General features: G+C 39.5%; 1 protein-coding gene across 1 annotated transcript in view; it reads left to right on the top strand.

The window, feature by feature from the left end:
* LOC108872934 (pro-neuregulin-3, membrane-bound isoform) overlaps window positions 1–22,316 on the top strand; it is a 315,531-nt gene that overhangs the window by 186,724 nt on the left and 106,491 nt on the right. Inside the window, exon 2 of the mRNA XM_018660865.2 lies at window positions 9,025–9,154. Coding sequence (XP_018516381.1) covers window positions 9,025–9,154 — 130 coding nt within the window. The remainder of the gene's footprint in view (window positions 1–9,024; window positions 9,155–22,316) is intronic.

The following is a 22,316-nucleotide window of genomic DNA, read 5'->3' as shown; positions in this document are numbered from 1 at the left end:
CAGTCCAGTTGCAAAATTAATTGTTCTTCTATAGATGATGGCAAGCATTGCTCTGCTGAGGCAGGACTATTCGGTGTGGTGCTTTAGCCATGTATCTTGCCCATACAGATATGCTTAACAGTAAACTTTACATACAAGGTCTGTTAATTATAGGAATGATAGTACGTGGTCAAATGTTCTTAAAAAGTAGTCATAAACTCCATGAATTGATTCCTGTAATGCAAGTTATACAGCAGTATCTATCTAATATCTGCAATAGCCACCACAGGTCATGCCACAGAGAGGAGGAGGTATGGTGTTATAGTATATAGAGCGACAGAAAGCTGCATTAGGAGGAGATAGGGATGAGTGGATGGGTCGACATAGTACAGGACTTTTACTGTTACCATGAAGATGAAAGTTGGGTGCGCCTGCTACTGGTATGTTCCTGCGGGTCGGTAGGAACAAGTTGGGACTTGTTGCTTCTAACATACAGTATATTGTGATCCTGTGAACTTTTGGTGATACAGTCTTTTAACTGTGGTGCTACATATGTGTGCAGTCGTGTGCTTCTCCTTTATTTCACTTACACATACACACAGATGCTACTTCCTTCAGATGTACACTGCATGTGCAGAAGCTGTCAGGTTACAGAGTGTTTCAGTTCCTTCTTCTGTTGAGAAAGAATAAAGAGTTGCCCTTGCTTTCGAAAAAGGGAAATTGCACGTGACCCTGCTGTTGCAGTGTAGAGCTGCAGACGCGGAGATAGACATGAAAAGACACTGGAGCAGTAAGTGGGGGGAAAAAAGAAAAGAGGGGCAGAATGGGTAGGAGAAGAGATGGACCAGCACAGAAGGAATATGTGTTTTTTGACCTTTATTTACTAAAGGATTGTTTGCTAAGCATGCCTGGAGTGCATTCAAAAAGTCCTTTTTGATTAGGGAGGCTCCAAACTGAGCGAATTAACCCAGAAGTATGTAACAGGTAGCCATGATAAAAGCTTTGTAGAATTCTTTAAATGCTAAGGAAAGATGCTTCAGGGTTTGCTTTCTCATCTCTGTTCGCTGAGGAAACACAGCATCATCCTTCATGAAGGGAAAGATATGACTAGCAATTCTGGACTCATCGTCATCATCAGGACTGTGAGATCTTTAAGATCGATTACATGTGTTTTCCTGTTTAAAATTAATTCAGATTAAAACCTCTTCATCAATATTTATGCCTTCATAGCTAGTGAGGAAGGGTTAGGTGGTCTAGGTTATCCAAAGAATGAGTGTTGGCTGATGAGAGGTGGTTTTGACTCTCCTCCTACTAGTCACAAGATTTCCTACTGAGGATACCAGGATTCCAACCAGGAACAGGGAGCAGCAGAGGTATAACCATGTCCCTGTAGGGGTTTTCTAGAGGTTCTCTTTCTAATACAGAGTGATGGCATGAGCAGTCAAATCAGCATTAGGTTTCCCAATTCAAATTTCTTTCCCCCTGTAGTGCTGTTCCTATATAGTGCTGTGGTCCCTAAGAGGTAAAATTCAGGCCAGTCTGTCTAAGTCTGCCTGAATGTTTCTGTCTGTCATACCTGTGCAACAAATTTCAGTTTAATCTTGAGAGGTTTCTGATTGATTTTAAATTGTGTCTGTCTATCACAGAACAAATTCATAAAGAAGAAGCAGAATTCTTTGTTGAATCATTGTTTATTTAGGCAATTTAACTGAAAATCTTACTGAGCTAAATATTTAAATTACACATCCGTGTTTGTCCGCAGAGGGAGCTGTGAGTTTTATTAGAGATACAGTTCATAATATATAATCTTGTGCAGTGCAAATTGTCAAGAGTAATATTTTTATGGTCTCTGGAGGGAAGAGGATGTGAACAGTTCCCTGGATGAAACATCTGTTTGAGGAATAGAACCATCTGAGGCTTCACGCATGAGTTTGTATTTGTTTCTCACACCTTTTGGATGGTTTGTTCATAAATGTCCTCAGTATGCATCACTGTGTGCTGCCAATTAACCACATGCTTGAAATAAATAATTTTGTCTGCTTTAAATGTGGAGCATGAACATAATCTAAATATCAAGTATCACAATTTCAATTATCACACCACAGGCAGAGACTGCAACCACTGCTAGAACCAGATCCACAGTTAGACTTTTTTTCACACCTCTAGTGGTTTATATTAATTTGGCAGAAATTCAGAGTCAAAGTCGCCTGTATTATAAATGCAGTTGTAATAGCCAACTTAAATCTGTTTGACCTTATCCAACAGTACTCAGGGAATGACACCAGTGGGTTCCATTTTTGATCCATTAAATGACCATGCAGTCGTAGGTGTACTTTTTATGAGGACACAGGGAAATGTGTCACCTCCAATTATTTCATATAAATCATTTGTCTCCCTCAATTAACTCCATCAAGTGTCCATGACAGTCTCCGGCCTTTTCCACACAGCAGACCACTAAGTTAATCAGGGAGAAAGTTTAACTCCATTCAGCCACAGTTAATTGCTAGCTAACGTTTAGATTAATCTGACAGTCATACAACAAATATCAATTTTGGTAGTGCTTTAATATATCTATACAATGGATGAATTCCACCAGTTTCGGCTGTGTGGCTACATTGTATGGCTGAAAGAATGTTCACATGTCTACAATGTGGGATTGTATTGATCTGTTTGTGCTCTTAGATCCAATGAAGAGAAACCTTGATATTTGGTAGTGTACTTTCAACTTTGAAACAAAAGTTCTTGTTTCAACACGACAATAATCCTGTGCACGAAGAGAGGTCCTTATAGAAATTGTTTAGATTTATGTAATTTGAATGGTCAGCACGGAGCCCTGAACCCAGCCTTTTTTCCTGTTGGTTCGTTTAACCATAATCCTTCTCTATATTGAATGCACAAAACCACACACTTTTGTCTCATTATTGATTTTGTTTGTTTGAGTCACCTCTGACACCTTTATCTGGGTTTAATTGCTCTCCTCTGTGTTTGTGAACTGATGCAGTACGACACCACTACTTATATCTCAAAACCTGCAACCTGATACAGCAATAAGCCTTCTTTCTAAATTAGAAAACATTATTTCCTCTTTTTGTTTGTATCCTTTCCTCTCTAGTCCCTGTGCCTCTGGTCTTTATTCCTGCTCTCAGAACCAATCAATAATCAGGGAGGCCAGGACTAGCTTGCCAGAGACCTTTTGATATCAGTTAGCATGGCTGGCTTGCTGGCTGACTGGCTGGCTGCCTGCCTGTGAGTCTGCCACTTACAGGCAGGAATGTCACCCATGAAGGACGCTATTACATGTCTGCCTATGGGACTGTCACGCTTTCACCCTCTCAAACACATCTGTGTATTGGTACACATGCATGTACTGGGAGGAAAGTGATGAGGGAAGCAATTAAGCAAAAATGAAATAGTGAGTGTGAAATAATACATACACTGTGTTTCCACAATGTATTCAGCCACATAGGCAATATAACTTCTGCCTCGAGTATAAATGGAACACTTTCACCACATCAACATGTTTCACTGATTATTGCCCAATCAGTATTTTGTTGGTAATTGTTAGCTCTTGATAAAATATGACTTGAATAGTGCTTAAGCACATTTTGCTGAAATGACTCTTTAAAGGTAATTAATTTAGAAAAGACTGCAATGCCAGCACAGAAAAGCTTTGTGTTTTCATTTGCAACTATTTTAAACAATGGTCTGTTTTGGCTTGACTGCAGAATTCTCGACATTTTAACAGACCAACTGCAGTATTTTCTGTATTAAGTATATTTAAAAATTCATTTATTCAAAATCTCTGTGAGAACACATGGGAAAGGTTAGTTTTAGAAAGCCATCTTCTTTAGTTGGTTTGTAGCATACTGTAAAGATGATATAACCACAGACCACTGAAACACAGATAACACAATAATTTCTATATTAAACAATAATGGGAAATGAAGCTGGAAATGGAATTTGGCAAAGAAATCTATGAAAATATCCTCCCAGAAGTCCATTATGGTGCTCATACAAATGGATCAGAGGCAAACGAGTTCATTTTAGAGGAATTATGAAGAGCAGACTGCCAATCACACACTAATATACTGTAAGTGTCCTCTCCAGGATCATTTTTGAAAGGAAATATTTGAATTGTTTGATAAAGCATTTATACCAGATACCTCAGAACCCACTGTTCAAACACTCTGGTAGGTCTGATAGGAGATAGGAGAAAGATGTATTTATTACATATACTGCCTGCAGCTGCCAAGAAACCTATAACAATGAGCTGGTATAAGGAATTTCATTCAATTCAATTCAATTCAATTCAGTTCAATTCATATATTTTTTTGAATATTTGTGGTTTATTCATTCTGATTTGACCATTTACTGCAATTTGTAGTGGTGTTTATTGCATAACACGTAGTCTGTCATTTCCATAGCACTTAATGAACAGAACTGACAAATGAATCTGAGGAAAAGAGAGATGGGTGAGTGGGCCTGATGGAGAAATGGATGTGTAGGGGAATAGTTCTTTGCTCCCATGGATGAGAGTGGATGCTTAAGTCATGTAGTTTTAGGGTTGCCTGATTAGATGGAGGTGTGGGCAGGTGTGGGTTTCAGTAAAAACTGTAGAATCATACAGTATGTGGTCATCATATCTGGAATTGGAGTACAAATTTGTGCTGTGAGACAAAGAAAGACCTTGTCTTCTAAAAATCAACAATTATTTTTCTCTGTAACAACAGAGGCGGATGACGTGTAATGTTTTTAGTGATGCAAAAGGAGGTCCAAATGGGTGGGTGAAGTGAAAGGAAAAAATGTTTGCTTGTTGAATTTTTGTTTCCTGCTCTCCCGCCATTCAGTGACAACCAGTCCCCAATTTTAACCAAGTATTTTTTGTGTCTAAACCAGATCAGTGACAGATCAGGAACAGCGACGGTCATGAATTATCTTTGTAATGGTCATATGTAACAATTTGAAAGACAACTGACAACTGATGTTTGTCCAGTAGGCACAGCAGATCAGATATTTGTAATTTTGGAGGTTAATGACAAACTATGTGATTTGTTGTTTATTTTGGAGGACATGATGCTCTGCAGGAAAACAAATGAACTACGTGTACATAATTAATTTTTTATGATTTTATTTAGGCAACTCACAGCAGGTTTAGTCTAGGGAGACTGACGTGACACTTTGCTAACTATAACCCATAGTTAAAAACTAACTACACACTGGATGCACGACACAAACCCCACTTGCCAATGTCTGCTTTCCTCCAAAATATATTTGGTAATGCAAATTAGTTGCATGAAAATGAAAGGTTTGCACTGTCAGGTCTCCATATTTGAATTTGTAAATGCTGAAATTCGTTCTGTATATTTCCCTGCTGATCTGGATTTACAAAACGGAAGAACAATAATTAAATCATGAATACTGCATCACCTGCACCCACAAGTGATTGGATTCATCACAGTGTTGATCCCCTCAGCATATTCAGCTCTTTGAGAGTCTTCTAAAGACATCAGTGTCACTGTTAGAGGTTCACGAAGGTCTTTCATTGATTGTTTTTAATCAGCAGATTATTAAGTGTTACATAAATGGCTGCTGCTTATTCACCACAACAGCCAATTGGTGCTTTGATGCAAAGGTGGAAATCAACAGATTCCTTATTCTTTCCTCAATTACCTCATGTAAAAGGAGAGCAGACAAAAAGCAGGTAGGAGACGAAAGAGGGAAAACAGTTTGAAGTGGAGGGTTGTGTTATGAAGCACCCGATGGTTTATTGATCCTTGCGGTGCTTCTCCCTCTTTCTCTCTTCACAGCATGGTGGAGTAAATTGGACTGTTTTCTTCTGCAGTGATTGACGGCTGCCTTCTGTGAGCAATGTTTTCAAACTTGCAGTGATATTTTCAGCCGACTGAAATGATTTTTTTTTTTTTCATTCGACACTGGCACTCCCTCTTAAAACGACACAGTTCTTTGAGTGCATACAGCGTCTGAGCTGACAGGTGACGAGTGTTAAGCTAAACAACCTACAGTGCATTATGACAACTCTGTCAACAAAAAACAAAGGGAGAGAACCACAAATGGCGCTTCTGTCACTTATCGCCAGGACTAACAGAACAGCACAGCTCAGTCCAAGCATGAAATCATGTCTGGAGGGAAATCCTTTATGTTTGAAAAAAAATCTAGCAGTGTTGCAGAGCAAGTGCAAAGAGTGACACAGCAGTGCTTTGTGATTCTGGCCTTTGTTTAAGTGTCTCTGTGCAGAATGTGTGGCACTACAAGAGAAAGGAATCATGTTAGGACATAGTAAATGGCCTTGTCATATCATGAATTCCCTCTTACTCTATTGATGAGTTCTCTCTATCTTTCTAGTTGGCAGCTGTTTTGCTTAGGAAGAAAATGTATTGATCAAAATTGAGTTTAATCTCATTATGTTCTTGTGAATCCACGTGAGCAGCAAAGTAAAGCTTTTAAAAGGTTGAACAGAGGTGCCAGTTGACGGTTGCATGGATCCATGTTCATGCTGGTGTAGTCAAATCGGGCTACAAACTCTCCATTATGAAGATGGCACTAGACGCCTATTCACCTCCCTAACCTCCACACCCTTCCTTTCCGGCTTGTTGAGGCAATGGCTCTGAATGTTTGGTGTTGAGTGTAAGTTGTGCACTGCTGAATCCCTCCGCATGAAACCAGTCCCTCAGGATAGTGGGCTGTTAATTCATATCTCAACATCTCTGATTTAAAATCAATTCTCATTCCATTCTGTAAGTTGAAACATGCCCACTGGCAATTCAAAATCCAAGTCTGGTCAAGACAGCTTTTCAAATGTATGATCCTTGAAATAGTTACAGTGAAACATAAATTGCAGTAAAATATCACTCCTGCTTATGTTGCTGTAAGCTTTCCAGTGCTCTTTCATTACCACTGAGTCAGCTTCCTGTGGCTGTTGTTGAAAGCAGAAGACATATTTTCTGTCTCATTCAAATTACAGATAGTTTCAGAAAATGCTGGCAGATAGAGACTCTGAATCCAGTCTGAAGGTGGAGATGCCATGCCATATCTAGTATCACTCATTTTAAAAGGTTAGTGCAGTGATCTAGGATTGCATGTCCACAATGTTGAGTAACCGATAGAATAAATAGACAGATTTGTCAAAATTGAAGCAGCAAGGGCTGAGTTTTTGTCCTTGGGATGTCTCATGCTCCAGACAGGGCCTCTCCTCTTTAGACCTACCTAGTCTGGTAAACATCACATTTTTCAAACTCCAAACTCTTAAACTAAAGTTCTTATAGACACACAGAAGACATTATAAAACTATTTGCAGGCTGAGAAAGGCTGCACATGACAAGGAAAAAGAACTGAGGAAGTCTTTTGGATGAGAGAGTCTTTAAAAAAAACTAAAATAAGTCCAGTTGCCTTCAACTTTAGCACTTAAATCTACCATGACCTGGATGACTGACATTCTACGCAGACAAACAAGGAAACTGATGTTCATGTGTAAAGTCCATAGCATTTTGTCTTAGTATGTTACAGTAGTTGTGGTTTTAAATGAAATAATTTGAATCTAAAGGTGTTGACTTGCTCAAAAGTTGAAGAAATTGTTTAAACAACTCCTTACAAGCCACCACTTTGATTAAGACCCTCTTGTCATCATGTCCAACTAGGTGACATCCTCATCTATTAAAAACCAAGTCTTAGTGCTGACTCAGTTCTTGACTTAACTAACCCTCACAAGGAAACCAGTCCCTCACCAGCCAATTACCAAGGGTTGCTGAAGATCCCCAGAGCCCAATCAGCACCCGGCATCTCATCACTTAACCCACCATGCTGCCACACATACCTCATTCTGCTGATTAAGGGATCTGATGCCATATTGAAATAACTCGCCTCCCTTCACCCATCCACTCCCTCCCCAAACCCTGCTTATTATTAATCTCTCTTTATCTCTTGATTGAGAAATCTTCAGGTCATTTAGATGTATCTTCCACACACCATTAAAGGAGGACCTAATACAGTAATCAGTATACTAGTGGTAATAACGGTGTCCTGTGAGTAAAACAGATTTTTAATCACTGGAGTGTGACGTTCTGGCTCATCACTGTTCATCCAGCTACTTTAAAAAACATGGCTGAGGATCGGCTAATGAGAGCCCTTAGCAGACTCATTTTTCATTTGTAAGCACAAAGGAAACAGTCAGTCTGGGCTGATATTAATAAGAATATCATCTGTGATACAGTCTGATTTCTCCCCACGTCTGAAAGCCATGCCCGGACCAACTGCATCCCAGCCTTTCAAAGCACCGCTGATGGATGACTGCCCATGAACCCTCTGAAGTATCCATGTTTTAATTTATCTTTTTTGTTTTATAAATTATCCTCAACCAGCACAAAAATGCCTATAACACACACACATGAATTGCATCTTTTTTTTTCCTTTTTCAAACTCATCATTTTGCATTTCCATATTCCTCTTAAGCAACTGGTGCTTCACATATTAATTTCAATTAAGGGATCATCCATTAATGTATACTGAGCAGATTCCCTCAGAAGTGTGCACTGTCCACAATCAGCCATGCATGTTGTGATAAATCGCTAGGAGAAGTCAAGCTCTCCAACAGCACAACTGTGACCACGGTGTATTAATCACAGCAGGACAGATTATTACTCGTCCTCCATCCATCTTTTGCTGGTGACATTGCAGGGTCTAAACAAACAATAGTGTGTTGGTTTTATCCACAATGCGCAGTGTGTTATTTGAGGCAGTGGCAGACTTGTTATGGATCCTCGGGTGGAGAGTAAGTAGCCTCTGCTGGAAAACTGATTTGGTTTACTTTTTTTCTGCTGCAATTCAGGATGATACGATGATTTATTTGCACAGTTGTAGTAAAAAGACAATTATAATGAAGTCTGAGGAGCAATAGCCTGTTGGAAGACAGCGAGGTGAATCAGCGCTGTCACAAAACCTGATTGTTGGAGACTGAATGTATTCAGGAAAAAAATAAAATCGATATTATGTTGATTATGACTAACAAGGATCTCTTTGTTTGTCCTGCAGCATCTCCAACTGTCCCTCCGCTGCACTCAGAGCATTTCAAACCCTGTCATGAGAAGGACCTGGCCTACTGCCTAAATGGTGGCGAGTGCTTTGTCATCGAGACGCTCAGTGGGCCTCACAAGCACTGCAAGTAAGTGATTATTTAAATGCCTCCTATTCTTTCCCTTCCTCTGCCCCTTTCCACTTTAATATGTTTCTCTTTGGCCTGCTCTTGGTACTTTTTCTTCTTCTGATTCCTCTTTAAGAGCATCTGGTTTGATGTTGTTTGAATATATAGAAGTTTTCTTCTGCCTACTTTTTGTGGGTCTTGAATGGATATATATATATATATATATATATATATATATATATATATATATATATATATATATATATGTGTGTGTGTGTGTGTGTGTGTGTTAGGTTATGTACATTTTGTGTGAGGTTGTACGTTGAAAGTATATACTAAAATTAGTGACAAAAACAATTGATCAATGAAGGAATATCCCTGATAACTTCAAGGATTATACCACTAAACATCTTTTAACGCTCACCTCTCATCGCTCTGGGGAATGTATAGTTTGAGACTTGGAGGGTGGCAGCTGCTTGTATTCACAACAGTTAGAATGGTTTGTTAATGGTTAGTTAAAAGGCTGACCTAGATTCATGCCCAAAAAATACATCACAGCATCCATACAAAGTTCTCAAACTCCTCCTCAGCATAATCCACTTCCCTACCATTAATCTGTAGGGTATGCTTCTCATCATAGTTTCACTACAGCATAGGTAAGCTAAATGCTAGTTTTCCATGTTGTACTATTGCTTTGCCATCCTAAAGATATGCTGGAAGAGATGCATTTAGCTGCTTGGAACATATTGAACATACAGATCAGCAGCTGAGAAATGGATTATGCTGCAAGAGTGGCTGAAAATGTTTCTATGGAGATTTTAATACATTTCTTGTTGTGACTGCATCACTCTTGGAATCCATAGTAACTGCTGTGCCTGTTCTGTCAGCTCCAACTACAAACTTATCAGGGCCATGTATCAAGCACACAGACTTTTATGTTTTTGATACTCAAAAGATTTATTGTGAAGCATTCCTTCAATTCTATATTTGGTGCTGGCGGATATGTATAGGAGCTGCCCCCTCTGCAGACACTCCCTGATAAATTGTATGGAAAGATTTTCTGCTGCTCGTTCTTTGTGCAGCTGTGAGTGTTGTATGTATGGATAACCTGTGTGTGTGTGTGTGTGTGTGTGTGTATATATAGTGTTTGTATGCATGGGTGTTGCCATCTTATGTGTGTGTCTTAGTTGTCCCAGATTTGAGAGTAGAGCTCATGGGCACTTAGCCCATTCAAATGTGGGGCCCTTTACTAATTAAGTCCCAGAACAACTTCTTCCAAAATCTAACCGCAGGACTTCCACCCGACCTGTTTTTCAAAGAGCCTGTTTTGCCACCCCGTGGGCTACGAGTATACATCCGTATGCATACACAAGGGTGTGTGCATGTGTGTGTGTGTGTGTGTGTGTGTGTGCGAGAGAGAGATAAAGAGAGAGAGTGTGGATGATAACGAGGGGTGTGTTTTGAACTATCAGTGTAAGTGAGACTCACTGAATTAAGAGTATTGTATATGGACAAATTGGACATGAGATGCAGTGAAGCATGTGCATGTGAAACTCCTTTTCTTTGTCAGTGCATCTACATGAACAGTAAACTGGTTGGTATAAAATCCACTTGCATGTTACAGGGCAAACTTCCTCCCCATTCCTGACCTTGTCCTTGAACTGTACGTATTTTAGGTACATTAAGTCCCTGATATAGTGTAAAACTGCTGGAAAAGTCAGTGTAGCTGTAGGAACATATATTCCTCTCAGTTATACATTTTGGCCTGTGTGTGTGTATAATATTACTGTAGAGAGGTGAAAGGACAACTCGTTGCTTAATTGAGTGCACTGAAAGAGTAACCCACTTTAATCTGTCCTCCAGATTATTATGCACTGTGTAATCCGGTCAAAAGTCCAGTCAAGTCAAGACATGTCAAGTCCACATTTTTTTTGACTTTCTATTTTATTTTAGAAAAGCGATGATATTTGAAAGAGAGAAGAGGAATAAGGATAAGAGAGGCAGAAAACAGAGAGAGAGGTGGGCGGACGAAGAGTTGGAAATGGGGGAGGGCTAATGCCCTCCTCCTCTGCTTGCTTCCGTTGCCATGACAACATAATCTGTGGACAACCGTAGCTGTTAAAGAGTGAAGGTTTGCGATGTACGCTGCGATGGCCTTGAACACCCTGTCTGTGCATATTAATGTGTGTGCTGAGGTACAGAGGAGAGAAAAATGTGCACCAAGTTGATCTCTGCTGCTTAATCGTGTGGCAATGAGCTTTCTAAAGGAAAGATATGGACCATCAAACAATATGGCAGCTGCTCTGAATCTGAATAACAGCTGGTATGATCATGCAGTAAAACTATGAAGTGTGTTTAGTGCTTTACTTAAAAAATAACATTTAGAGTTTAGAAGGGGTGATAATTTATACTTTGGAACTTAGGAATTAAACTAATGAGTCAGTCTTTTTGGAATCAAACTTTATATGAATGTTTTATGAATAGATGTACTTTCTGAGTGAGGCACTAAAGTGGCTGAAGACTAGAGAGTAAATATTACTAAAATTCTCCATGAAAGAAGAAATAGGATACTCTGTGCTTCAGTTGACATGCTGTTTAGACATTCATTTATCTTCATCAACAAAAGAATGACAAATTTCACCCTCTGCCTGGGATCAATGTATAATCTGATTCAATTTGTGTTTACACCAAATTGAGACAAATCAGGTTGTAAAAGCATGATCAATCCAGACATTTAATGGGGACAAATTGAGCCAGTTTGTGGCATTATTTGTCACAGAATTAATCATTTTTATTTGTTAGATGAAACTTGATCCCTTTTGCAATGATTTTCTCCCAGAGTCATAACTCAAATATCAAGTGCCATTCCCGACCAGTTGTAAAACAAGCACAAGATTGTCCCCCAGAGCACTGTTTAGCGCTGTCGGTGTGCGATTGTTGTGTTTGTCAACCTACAGGGACGGATGCAGAGAGGGGAGGGATTCAACATGAGGTCTCACACACACACACACACACACATGCACATAGTCATGTGCACACACACATACACTCACACATCCACACAAGGCACTGCTCATTGCTTTGGGCAACATAGTCAGGCATTCAATCATTAGTGCTCAGCTAACCAGTAAATTAGTCAGTGTGCTAAGATAATATTTTCAGAACATGGCAAGAGGCCAAGCCATTCAGTTATAAAAGTATGTGATGCTGAATTTGATTAATTACTTTTTCAGCTTAGCTGGATTTTCCCAAAGAGAACAAAAACTCTAATGATAGTTTTAATGTAATTACTGGTTCAAATAATGTCTATTTAAATATACTCCCTTCCCTATTTGCATATATACTCTTATCCCTCATTTCTCTCTTTACTTTTCATACAGGAAGTGGTAGCTCTCTGAATAACAAATCCAAAATTTTCTAATTGCCTCACTCACTCTTTTGAGCCACAGGATCTGGAGATTCAGCTTTACCTCTTTTTACTCACCACTGTTTGTTTATTCTGTCTTCAGAGGTCCAAAGAATTTGATTTCTGATGCGTTTATTATTTATTTCCTCCTGTCGTGTGACCGGGCAAAAAGGGTCCCCCTAAGTCTAGTTAGCAACAAGGGCTAGGTCTAAGCCCATCTCATTGCCCTCTGTCGAGAGGCTATTCCAAAGCGATAGAAAGGCAATCTCACTTGGCAGGTGGAGGTAGTGAGGGTTTGGAAGAGATCCCTGCAAAGCCGCTGCCAGTGAGACCAGGGGCTGACTTGGACACTCTCTAGAGGGCAGAGACAGATATATGACACATACACAAACCTTGGCACAGCTTGTGTGTTAGAAACTAAGATGTTGGCCCAGACTGCGTTGCAGATCGTAGAGCTCGCCAACTGAGGCTCTTTTTCAGGAGGAAATTGTAAAATCCTCCTGCAGGACCAGTGCTAACATTTATTTTAAACAGAAATTATGAAGGAAAGTGGCAGTTATAAGGCTTGATGTGAGTAATGTGAGTACATTTTTCACCTCCTCATTGCATACAAATCCTGAATAGAATTAATTAGGAGTACGTGACTCAAGGATATTTGTGAATAGAAGTGATAAACAGCAATGTAGGTTTAAGGTTTGATTTGAATGGCAGTATGATGTTTATTGATGTGCCACAAATTGGAAAAAAGCTGTTTTTTTTTCTGTTTATTGTGCTCAAACATTTTGTTTCATGATTGAGAGCTTTTACCAAAGGCTTCAAAAGAAAAGCATTGCTATTCTCAATGTCATCATTCGTGTCCATCGTGTGCTCCTTGTCCCTCACTATTCATCCTCATTCCTCTTCTTTTACATCATTCTAGTTGATTGAAAGGCCCTTAAACTTGATGAAACTCAATAGCATCTCACTCTAAAAGAAATGGGAAGAGCTAGACCACTATGAAGGACAGGTACAATGGTTTAAGCATTAAAAAAAAAAAAAATACTGAAACAAAAGTCATAACATTGGATGTGATGTTCCCTCATTTTATTGCTTTATCAGCTGGAAGACTTTCACACACACAATCTCACGAGCTAAATCATTCCATCACAGTATGTAAATAAGTAAACAAGTCTGGTTTTAGAGGAAATCACTTGATAACAACGGTTCTTGAGTTCATTGACACAAGGTAAAGAACAAGCTATGGGGGGATGACTGTGCAGCAGGCAAACCACTTCTTTTCGGAGTGTAATCCTCCTTTCCTCGCTCACAATCCTCCTCATCCTCCACGTCTCTCTGGACTTCAGCCTTCCCTTTCCTGGGTGACCTCAAGCCTTTCCAAAGCATTCAGCCACGGACCAGTGCCACCAGATTGACCTGGGGGCTCGTAGGTGCAAAGAGTGGCTGCTCAGTGGAATACATAACGTTAGCTTCCCCACTCGTACACGCACACACACTGACAAACCAATTAACAAGAAGCATGCATGAAATTGAAAACATAGCAGCAATAACACACATCTAAGCTGCCAGTAAACAAGGAGATTAAAAACATTTCACCCAGCTTTAACTTTAACCCACAATGCCAAAAATCCCCCAACATACAAATTGCCAAATTGGTGCTAACTGTCCTCAGGACATCCTGCATTTGCAAATCCCCTGAGAAATTAGTTGGCCATAATGTTGGGGGTGACCATACAAAGAAATAAAAATGAGTAGTTTTCCCTGAGTGAGAAAATCTCGCTCTCCGAAGATGCCGAGGTTCTCTCCTCTGGGCACTTGGAAGAACATATGCAACCTCTCATGCAAAAACACACGTCTGTCACCCCAAGAGACCCTCTAACACTCCAGCAGAGTGAACGACTGAGGAAATATATGGAAGGGTCATTGCACTCTGTGCAGTATTGTTTGTGACAGCAGGGATTTACCTTGACAGGAGAAAGCCTCCGGGATGAAGGTGTGTCAAATGCTCACTATATAGAATGTTAAAGTAGACTGTGTCTGTGTGTGTGCATGTGTGTCTGTAAACAGAGCAGTGCAAAGGTGTATTATCATTACATGGAAATCTGATCTGCCCCTGCCTACATTCAGAAAACTATCTGATTGCTGTTGAAATGGAAAATACCAGTTTTTTTCTCAGTCATTTGTTCTCTCGCCTTATTCCTGTTTTTTTTTCTTTTTCCTTAGCCTGCACTCCCTCTCTCTGTTCTCTCTTTCTCGGTCTTTGTTGCTCCTTCTATCTGTCTCAACCCTCATTGCCATCTGTGCGATAATAATGGCACACCAGTGGGAGTTCGACTGGTGTCTCTCTGACAGTAATAAACAAGGCTGATGCCGTGGCATGCTTTCGTGGTGGGAGAAAATTAAACAGATAAGAGACTGCGTATTGTGGCTAGAAGGCGCCACTGTCGGTGAGTGAATCCTCCAAGATGCAAAGAGGAGCACTCAGCATGCCTGGGTATGGAAAACAGTAGCTGGGGGCGAGCCAAGAGGGATGGAAGACAAATACAAACCAGGAAACAGGCGATGAGAGTGCTTTTTGTGGTGACATGGTGACTGAGAGGACTTGAGAGTGTGAGCAACAGCGGCCAAACGTCAGTATGTCACTGTGTGCTGATTTAATTAGCACATAATGAAGGCTTAATGATCTCTTGGCAGCTCAGCCAGGGTGTTATATAAAGGGAAGTCAATTCAGTGTAGAGTAATCAGCCATCATTTTTCTATTTTCTAATCTCTTATTGTTTCATATTCTTTTTTTAGCTGCTGTATCTTAGCTACATCTTGTACTTGAATAGAAAAGAGAGCAAATGCAACAGTGGCTTGTTTTCCTTGCTGTAAAGCCTCATGAATTTATATATATTTTTGTTTTCACAATGAATCTTCAGTCTATTTTAGCCCATTGTTTTGGTTTTACAACACATTTACTGTTTTGGTTCAGTCTCAGTGCTCCTCTTAAATTTGTTACACAAGTTCCTATGAACCCAGTATATGCCTGCCTTCCTAGCATGAAATGTCACAGGTGCTATTTCAGGAAACGCTCCTATGGGTCATATCAGAGGGTAAGGACAAATGTCCTATATCATCATTTAGGTTGGGTGACTCGTTGGGACCTTTTGTTGGACAATGCACCATCACTGTGTACAAATTGCACATTTGGGCTTTAGATCTTCAATGTACGTATAATAATTTTCAGATTATTGGAGAATATAGCTGCATGTACATGTCTGTGACTTGTGCTCTCTATGCAGAGGCAGATTAGTGTTGATATCTGATTAGTGTGTGATTTCCCGTAATAGTGAATTTTCTCAAGCTGTATTCTCAATGCCATTTCCAAGACTCTCCAACTTCTAAACCTCCCATTGATTTGTATTGACATCTTTGTTCGTTTTAATTAGCAAGATTCAACAAGTTTAATTGTGCAATTGCATTAGCTTACTCAGTTTGGTAAACTGCATAGAGTATCCAATTAAGGCTCTCTTGCCAACATATACCTATAGAGTGTGTGCATTTGTGTGTGGAAGAACAATCGGTCCTTATGAGAAAGACGGGAGAAGCAATGCTCTGACTGAATCTGTCAAATGTGGTCATGAGAATTCAAACTACAAGACCAGAAGCTGTTTTCTGTTGTTGCAGTCTGCAGTGTTACGTAGGTGGAACAACACACCTGACTCTGACAGAAAGTGACAGGAAATGGAAAATTGGGATGTGCGCTGCTGGTGGTAATCCACAAAAGCTTTAAATACTTGTCACATTTAACGCTGTTATGAATAATAATACTTTGACAAATTATGATCATTAATCATAATGACGCTTTCCTGTGAATAACCCTCACAGCCTGTGGCAACTGGACCCTGGCAATACCAACTGCAGGATTTTATAGACTGTTTGAAAAAGACTACCTTAAAGCAGTCTGATAAAAAGGTATTTTAATTTTTGGTCTCATTGATCATAATTTTCATGATGTCCTGCTTGGCTGTCAAACATTTGACTTTATTGAATTAGCGATGTTGCAAATTGAGTAGTTGATGGATAATGTAACAACAGTACACTAATAAGTAGAACTCTCATACTCTTGAGTTTTGGATATAGTCCTTGGAAACGTATTAACACTTTAATAGGCACTTGTCCCTTTTTTCCCTTTGAGGTTTGAAAGAAAATGGTCTTATTCCACACTGTCAACAGTATTACAGCACTGATACTGTATTAAGAAGCTATATGATGTTTACTACAAGTAAAATAACCCAAGACTACATGGTTTTATGGCTGCCCCATTCCATCAATTAGAAATATTATAGGCATCTTGTGCATCATTTTATGCACATTGCTGTCTCCAGCTCAATTTAAAATAAAGCTCTGTGGATTTTGCACAATCTCGCACAAAGCTGCTCAACATGAGTTTAGACTCGCCCCTTGGTAGGTCTGTTGAGTTTAAAGGTTTTTAAAGATTCAGAAGAGAAGAACTAATTTATTTGTACAATCACAATATTTCCCAGTGGTAAATAAGATTTACCATTTAGCTTTAAGATTTGCATGATGCTCTTTTCTATAATGTGCAGTAAATCAGGGACTGTACTAGATGTTGTGAGGAAGTAGACATACAGTATTGCAGACTGGACTACACTCATTAGCATTTGAAAACCAGGAACATTTTATGGTATCATAGTCAGTGAAAGCAGAGGTAGTAAAGATAATTTCACTTCCTGCTGTGCTTTTGAAGTGAGTGACAGCCATGGTATATGTCATCACATAAATCAGTGATGTAAATCAGTGAGCAGAGATATGGGAGGACATTTATATTTCAACATCCAACACAGTCAGCTCATCTTTATAGTGCAGTACATTTGGTTATGTGTAGAAGCAATTTGTAGGTGTGCGTGTGCGTGTGTGTGTGTGTGAGAAGGCATAACACTCACCCCGGCACTCACACACAAACTGAAAATGTTTGACAGGTCTGTCAAACCTGCCAGTGATGCCCTGAGGTAAGACCTGACCATGACCTCATGGTGAAAGACAAAAGCAACAAGGCATAAAAGCAGCGAAGGAAAAAGACATAGATGGGGTTATAGGAAGTGTCTGGCACATCAAAGGTGGAGGGATATTCCAGCATTATTCTCTATAATGATGTACAAATACACATATAGGAAGTGTACAGTCAGTCCTTTCAGTGGAAAAGGAGAGGAGAAGTAAGCTAAGGAGATAGAGGACACGGGGAAAAGAGGAGTGAGGAAGTAGATGTACAGTAATTTGGTGATGTTCCTAATCAAGGCATCCCTTTCAAGTCAGCAGGTTTGATGTGTTAATAGGATGCAAATGTATGCAAATTAATCCCTCTTTTCCCTCCAAAACTCTGACTGAGTTTGCGTTGCCCCCTCCTGCAGGATAGAGAACTCTGACTAAATACGGAGGAGAACATGGAGAAGTACTATTGAATATTTTTTAAGAAAAAAAAAATAAAAATGGGTGAAAGTTTTAAGCTGGCCGCGAAGACACTGCAATTTTCCATGCCTACCTTTGGGAATCTTTCCCCATTGGCTGAACTCTGGCACAGAGGAGAATTTCAGCATGCATGAAGAGAGGGAAAGAAAATTAATGTGACAGTAAAGAGAGGAAGATGGTATAAAATGTATTTACATACAGGATTGCTGAGATAAGAAGAAAGAGAGAAAGAGGGAAAAAGATTGAAAGAGACAGAGAGGGACAACAGAAAAGAGGGAATAACTAAAGACAAGCTGTATCTGCAATATTAAGCAGGTCTGGAGTCCCAGTGCTACCTGAGAGCTACACCAGCCTGCTGATATATGTTTTCACTGTAGTGCTCTTCACTCTGAAATGACAGCAGCGCCCTGAACCCAGATATGTCTGTCTCGTGCTCCGGCTAACAAGAAGCAGCCCTCTGTCACTGTGTTTTATGAAGAGCTAGGCTTGATTACATACACACTTAAGCACCACATGTAAGCACACATGTAGCACATGTACCCTATAGTAAGGCACCTACACGTGGATGCTTACCAAACATGTGACAAGGACAGGGCTCGCACATGATGTCTACATACAGCAGCTCCCTCATGCAACTCTGATGCCCTTAAGTGTTCATGAATATTTAATGCTTTCCCATTTCAAAATCTAGTCAAGGTTACCGTCACACTGACACTCAGCTAATGGCCATTTTGACATCTTCAACTAGAGGACCTGTAATTGTCCTATTAGGCTGCCTTTTTCCGATTAGTCACAATTAAATCTAAATACCCTAAATGCAAGAAATCGCCTGTTGAAATTCTTTTGTTCCATCAGTAGTTTATTGGAACAGCACAGTTTTTTTCTAGCTATGCCCTTAGATCACATTTGTTGTGACTACTTTTTTAAAATGAAAAACCAATTGTTGATGTGGTTATGACTTGAAAGTGCAACATCAACAGAAACCTCCATTTGCTGTTGGTGGTGACAGCTACTATTCCCATGGTCAAGAGAGAATCGTCAAGCTCAGACTAAATTAAATTACAGGCTGTATTTTACATTAACTATTATGCATGTATAAATGTTCATGACACCTATTAACTATTACTTTATTACAATTAGTAAAAGAGCTTAGCACTTTAGCCAGATTATAACCAGGCAGAAATGAAAGGAAGCACACCTGTGATATCTGTTCTAATTCTTCATTGCACAAGAAAACTGTGTGTATGCACAGCTATGGTTAGTACAGTACATCAAAGCTATACCAAAGTCAGCTTGTAAAGTCTGAGTTTGAATCCCACGCTGAGGTCTTGAGAACTGAAGTGTGCACTCACGCCAAGTAGTAGGCAAGTGTGTCCCATGTCTAAAAATGCCCAAGTGTTTAGTAGACTTAACCTAAACTCGACTGTGCACTTATAATACAGATTTAGAGTGTATTTAGAGCTCGTAGCATCCCACACCTCACTCTTCACTGTTTGACTTCCTTATAGTGAATCCTAGTCATTCCCAGATGCCATAGCCTAACCTCACCCTCACCTCAACCCTAACCTTATTCCCATACACCTGATAAGAATGAAGCCAAATTTTTAAAATTAGGACCAAAGTGACTTTTGCCACTAATTGAGTCTGATTTAACAGTTTTGATTGTGTTGATGACAGCTGCAACTGAGAATAAACACACATATAATCTTAGGAAATGTGTACAACGTGGGTGATGTAATGATTCAAGGAGTAAAATTCCTGTGGCCTATTCATAACACAGGGAGAAAATGGGATTAAGTGTCTTAAATTCCAACACATATTAATAGCAGCAATACTTTTAGAAAAACAATCATGTAACATTTTATAATCGCTTTTATAGAATCAGTGAGAATAAATAAATATGAAATATGAATCATAGTGCTTAGTCATAACTTGTTTTGTATTGCATTTGAGTCATGAAAGCTGAATCAACTGAGGGAGATCTAAAAACCTGAAGGCTTCATATATTAATATTTCCAGAAGAAAATTATGAAAAATGCTGAAATAATTTGCTTCAATTTAATCAAAAAATTAAACAGACCTTCCATATTATTTCTAATCAGTGCTCCCTAATCTGCATATAATGCGTTTCTTATTGCATATAATTTATTATTTTATTAGAATGTGCACATGAGTGTGTGTGTCTGGGTTAGACTGTGAGCGTGGGTGTTTGTGTTTATGTGTGTACATAAACACTGGCGGCTATAAAAAAAGATAATCATGTGCTACAGAAACATACCCAATAATGAAGCCATTACTTTTCCCTTTTTTTTTTTTTAAGTTTACTGCAGGGCTGTTTGTGCCTGGCCAAGAGTGCAGAAACTATTTCAGGGTTGTAGCCCCACAATGCTTTGCTTCAGGCTGAGGCTGGGCATACAGGAGTCTTCCCATCTTCCAGCTATCGTCATGTTGGCCATAGGTTAAATCCAGCATCTGTCAGGAGATGTCATGATGTACTGTAGATGTCCCGGTGTCCATTTTTCAGCTTGTTACTGAGAGAAAAGAGGACTGCATGGATGAGTGACGGGGTGAGTGAAGGAGTGAGGGAGTTGGAGATAAGTGTATGTGTGTTTACAACTGCCATATCTGGGAAAGGAGAGGAGAGAGGGGACAAATGAAGCCCCCCCCCCTCGAAGAACCCTTGGGTGAAAGTAGAAATCTAAAACAGGTCCTCACAAACATGTACAAGACACACAGCCAAGAAATTAAAGTACGTGTTCAGTGAATCCATTTTGTCCGTATAGAATCTGAAAGAGAAAGCAAAATGTTTTGATTCCAGCCCATTTATTTGTTACTCTTTTGTCATCCATCATTCATAATTGGATTTAATTTTGGCTCCCCACATTGAATTATGAAATCAAGCAAATTTAGTCTTCATGCTGACATCTTAGAGTTACTCACTTTTGTCAGTCTCCCAGTGTGAATGCACCACAAACTGAAAACCTGGATAAAATTAATATGTAGTGTGCAATTGGGACACAGCTGCCTAAAAAAACCCTGCTGGGACCATTTAACAAGTCTTTGTTCTTTTCTGTGTCTCTGCGTGTTTGTAGGCTGTTTGGAGCCAAAAGACACAAGTCTATTAAGTTTTTGTTACACCCAGGCTTTTCTTCACATGCACAGTGATTCTCTTTTTGAGCCGTGTCCTCATGCTTCTAAAAAATCTGCTGGCTCCTGTAATGGGTCCTACCTGAACAATTGTAAGGACACTGGAGAAAACAATAGTGTTGAGTGTGTAGCTAGTCCACTAACAACCCAGATTTTTCGTCTTTTTAGTGCCAGCTGCCCTGTTTACGCTGCCTGCTGTATGTCAAAGCTGTGAACTGACCTTTTGCACTGCCAATTAACATTAAAACTTAACCACCCTCAAACTAGAGACCTTTTCCTCCCTCTGTCTGTCTCTCTGTCCCCGATGGAACCATGGGAGACACCATGTTGCAGTAACATGAGGTGAGGTGCCAAATATAAAAAAGAACTGATGATTAATAAACAGTTTATGTTTTTTTGTCCTCTATGTTGCACTCAAAGTAGATTAATTGGGGGGGGGCACTACTACTTGGCATATTAATTATGAGCTCAAACTCTTTGACAGATTTTTATTTTCTACATTCAAAGTCCCAGGCATAATTACAATACATTTTTTTACTTGTGAAAGGAGGAAAAGCAAACACATGCTCATTGATTCAGTATTTCCCATGTCAACCTCGCTCAAATAAAATGTCTTCACAGGCAGCTCTAGCGTTATCATGTTGCTCAACAAATGTCCAGCTGGTTTCCAGTGAACTCACATGGGATCCACGCTTGCGACTTTATTTGCTGCACTGACATGCCCAGTCCTGAATGTGTATTACTGTATTTCTATTATGGGACTGTAGTGAGTAATTTGTAAAGAAAGAGAGAGTGCTTCATCAAACTTTCATTCTCAAAAGGAGCTGTGCCACTGGTTTTGCAGTGTAAAACAGCAAGAACAAAGCCCCTCCAAGAAGTCAGCTGTGAATACAATCTAAACTCTTTGTTGGGCTATGGGGATAATGGAAGTTCCAAAGAAGTAAGTTTTACTAGTATGGTTTTGTTCAAGGGCCCAGTGGTGGCACTTACTAATTAGAAAAATTCCAAAAAGTTACTTAATATTAAGACCTTTCAACATTTCAGTAAACCTTTTTTCAAGTCTGTCAAGGCCGTTCCCTGCAGTATACTGTACTGAGAAATTGTGTTGTCGAAACAAAATGACCTTTGGCTTTGGCCCTTTTGTGAAGGAAGAATATTTTC

The sequence above is a fragment of the Lates calcarifer genome, linkage group LG16_LG22, assembly GCF_001640805.2.
Source record: "Lates calcarifer isolate ASB-BC8 linkage group LG16_LG22, TLL_Latcal_v3, whole genome shotgun sequence".
NCBI classification, from domain to species: Eukaryota; Metazoa; Chordata; class Actinopteri; family Centropomidae; genus Lates; species Lates calcarifer.
This window is presented reverse-complemented; position numbering and strand designations above follow the sequence as displayed.